Source organism: Parus major, chromosome 2 (genome assembly GCF_001522545.3).
Source record: "Parus major isolate Abel chromosome 2, Parus_major1.1, whole genome shotgun sequence".
Lineage (NCBI taxonomy): Eukaryota > Metazoa > Chordata > Aves > Passeriformes > Paridae > Parus > Parus major.
The window spans coordinates 67,493,628-67,494,903 of NC_031769.1; the positions used below are offsets into that span (position 1 = coordinate 67,493,628).

Here is a 1,276-nt window from a genome sequence, read left to right on the forward strand (position 1 = left end):
AAAAAAAAAAAAAAAAGGAGACCGAGAGAGAAGAGGGAGGGAAAAAAAAAGGAGAAAACTGTAAGTGCGTAAAAAAGTTCTCGCCGTGGTGACGGATGCTCAAAAGTTCAGGAGTTTTTCCGATGCTTCCCAAAGCAGCCTGCGACTGAAAAAGAGACTGAAAAAAAGCGAGAGGGAGAGAGAGAGGGAAACTTTGCACTGGGAGATCGGGAAGGTGGATTTTTTTCTTCTTCTGCTCGCTTAAAAAAGCCAACAAAACACATCCCTCTACTTTTGTCCCTCCTTTGCAGACAACTTGTTGCAGATCCCCGTGGAACAAGGAACTGGGAGCGTGGGAGCCTCTTTGCAAAGGTTTTATTTTCTTAATACTCTTTCTGCGTTTGGAAGTTGCTTTCTCCGCTGCGATTACTTTTTTTTTTTTTCCTCCGCCGTTTTCTTTTTTAAAACATTTTCCCCCTTTTTTGTCCCCCTCTTTTTTCCCCCCCTTTTTTGAAATTTTTTCCCCCTCCGCGTGGAGCGCGGGAGCTCGCCGGTGGGCTTTCCTGGGCGAAGAAGAGGAGGCTTTCGGCGCTGCCGTGGTTATTCTTCCTCCCTTTTTCCGCGCTCCGCCGGGGGGGTGGGGGGGTGGGGGTTGCCCGGCCGCCCGGTCCAGCTCGGTCCGCGGAGCGGTGGAGGGGTGGAGGGGGAAGGGACGCACTGTTTGGTCCGGCGGGGAGGGTGGGGGAAAGCTGACGGGAGGACATGCAGGCTCGCTACTCCGTGTCCAGTCCCAACTCCCTAGGAGTGGTGCCGTACCTCGGCGGAGAGCAGAGCTACTACCGCGCCGCTGCGGCGGCGGCCGGCGGGGGCTACACGGCCATGCCGGCCCCGATGAGCATGTACTCCCACCCGGCCCACGATCAGTACCCGGCCGGCATGGCCCGAGCCTACGGGCCCTACACGCCACCGCCACAGCCCAAGGATATGGTGAAGCCGCCCTACAGCTACATCGCCCTCATCACCATGGCCATCCAGAACGCTCCCGATAAGAAGATCACCTTGAACGGGATCTACCAGTTCATCATGGAGCGGTTCCCTTTCTATCGGGACAACAAGCAGGGCTGGCAGAACAGCATCCGCCACAACCTCTCCCTCAACGAGTGCTTCGTCAAGGTGCCCCGCGACGACAAGAAGCCCGGCAAGGGCAGCTACTGGACCCTCGACCCCGACTCCTACAACATGTTCGAGAACGGCAGCTTCCTCCGCCGCCGCCGCCGCTTCAAGAAGAAGGACGCCG

General features: G+C 57.0%; 1 protein-coding gene across 1 annotated transcript in view; it reads left to right on the plus strand.

Annotated features, from left to right (window-relative positions):
• The first annotated feature begins 689 nt into the window (after positions 1-689).
• Positions 690-1,276, plus strand: part of FOXC1 (forkhead box C1) — a 5,202-nt gene continuing 4,615 nt past the window's right edge. Inside the window, exon 1 of the mRNA XM_015652260.3 lies at positions 690-1,272. Coding sequence (XP_015507746.1) covers positions 742-1,272 — 531 coding nt within the window. The 5' untranslated portion in view covers positions 690-741. The remainder of the gene's footprint in view (positions 1,273-1,276) is intronic.